The 1,487-nt window shown below is 33.8% G+C and overlaps 1 protein-coding gene across 1 annotated transcript in view; it reads right to left on the minus strand.

The window, feature by feature from the left end:
* Positions 1–34: 34 nt before the first annotated feature.
* LOC108762532 (uncharacterized) overlaps positions 35–1,487 on the minus strand; it is a gene marked incomplete at its 3' end in the record, with an annotated part of 10,272 nt that continues 8,819 nt past the window's right edge. The window contains exon 5 of the mRNA XM_018509574.1: positions 35–100. Within this exon, the coding sequence (XP_018365076.1) occupies positions 35–100 (66 nt within the window). The remainder of the gene's footprint in view (positions 101–1,487) is intronic.

Below are 1,487 nucleotides of genomic sequence, written 5' to 3' on the forward strand. Positions count from 1 at the left end.
TACAAAAATGCAACTAAGAATTAATCAAACGTACCCTGCTGGTTGCTCTTTTCTGTCAATTCATCTAGAACTTCGCTTCTTAACGTACTAGCATCAATATCTAAAACGTACATTTACATCTTTTTGAAAGAAATATAGATGATATGACGTAAGTGAAAAATCTTTGATTGTGTCTTCGTTACCACTTTCTATATAACTTGAAGTGATAACGATGATAACCAAATATTTTTTACTAAAATATTTATTTCACAAATCCACTTATTTTAAATATACTGTTAATATACAGTGCCCGCCAAAAGTCCCGGGCCAGCTGAATATTTTGAAAAATATGCATTTTTGCAAAAAATGTTTTAAACAAAAGTTGTAGAGTTTCAAAAGATCTATTTACTGATGATATTACTTTGACCTTGAGTGGCGTTGGCAAGGTCAAATCAAGATCATATCGATTTTTTTAAATAGAACATCCAATTTTTCATTGCATATTCTTATAGCACCTCTTGACAGCTTTCCAAAACACTATAATACAATATTTTTTCATAATCACTTTTCGAATTATAATACTTGAAAGTTACGCGCGCGTGCGTCAAGGCCATTAAAGATTGTTCCGCTTATTTTCATCTCTACGTAAAAATATTATCTACGTCATAATTTTGAACAACATTCAAAAGGTTTTAGCCAATGTTTGGCACACGGACACTTTGGACCATGCTAATGCCGGTGATACTGTAACTTTCAAGAATTATATTCAATAAATAATCATGAAAAAATATTGTATTATAGTGTTTTGGAAAGCTCTCAAGAGGTGCTATAAGAATATGCAATGAAAAATTGGATGTTCTATTTTAAAAAATCAATGTGATCTTGATTTGACCTTGACAACGCCACTCAATGTCAAAGTAATATCATCAGTAAATAGATCTTTTGAAACTCTACAACTTTTGTTTAAAACATTTTTCACAAAAATGCATACTTTCCAAAATATTCAGCTGGCTCGGAACTTTTGGCGGGCACTGTATACAGGGTGTCCCATTTTAAATAACGGATAGGAATATCTCGGATGGTAAGCATTTTGGAGGAAATTTGTTTATACAAAAGTTGTAGGGTACCGACAAGGCTAACTTATGGTGACGTTGACCTTGACCTTGACGATGACCTTCAAGGTCATTTCAATATCAAGTCAATTTTTTCAAATGGAACCCCTTATTTTTTAACCCGGAAGTGGAAAGAGCGGAAGATTTTACGTCCGAATATGACCTTGACCTTCACCGCTACCTTCAAGGTCATTTTAATATCAAGTCGATTTTTTTAATGGAACCCATCATTTTTTATCACGGAAATGGAAACAGAGGAAGATTTCACGTCCGCATGTGACCATGACATTGACCTTGACCTCGACCTTCAAGATCATTTTAAGGTCAAATCGATTTTTTTTGAACGGAACCCCTTATTTTTTACCCCGGAAGTGGAAAGCGCGGAAGATTTTACGT

This window comes from Trachymyrmex cornetzi, unplaced genomic scaffold (assembly GCF_001594075.2).
Source record: "Trachymyrmex cornetzi isolate Tcor2-1 unplaced genomic scaffold, Tcor1.1 scaffold3055, whole genome shotgun sequence".
Lineage (NCBI taxonomy): Eukaryota > Metazoa > Arthropoda > Insecta > Hymenoptera > Formicidae > Trachymyrmex > Trachymyrmex cornetzi.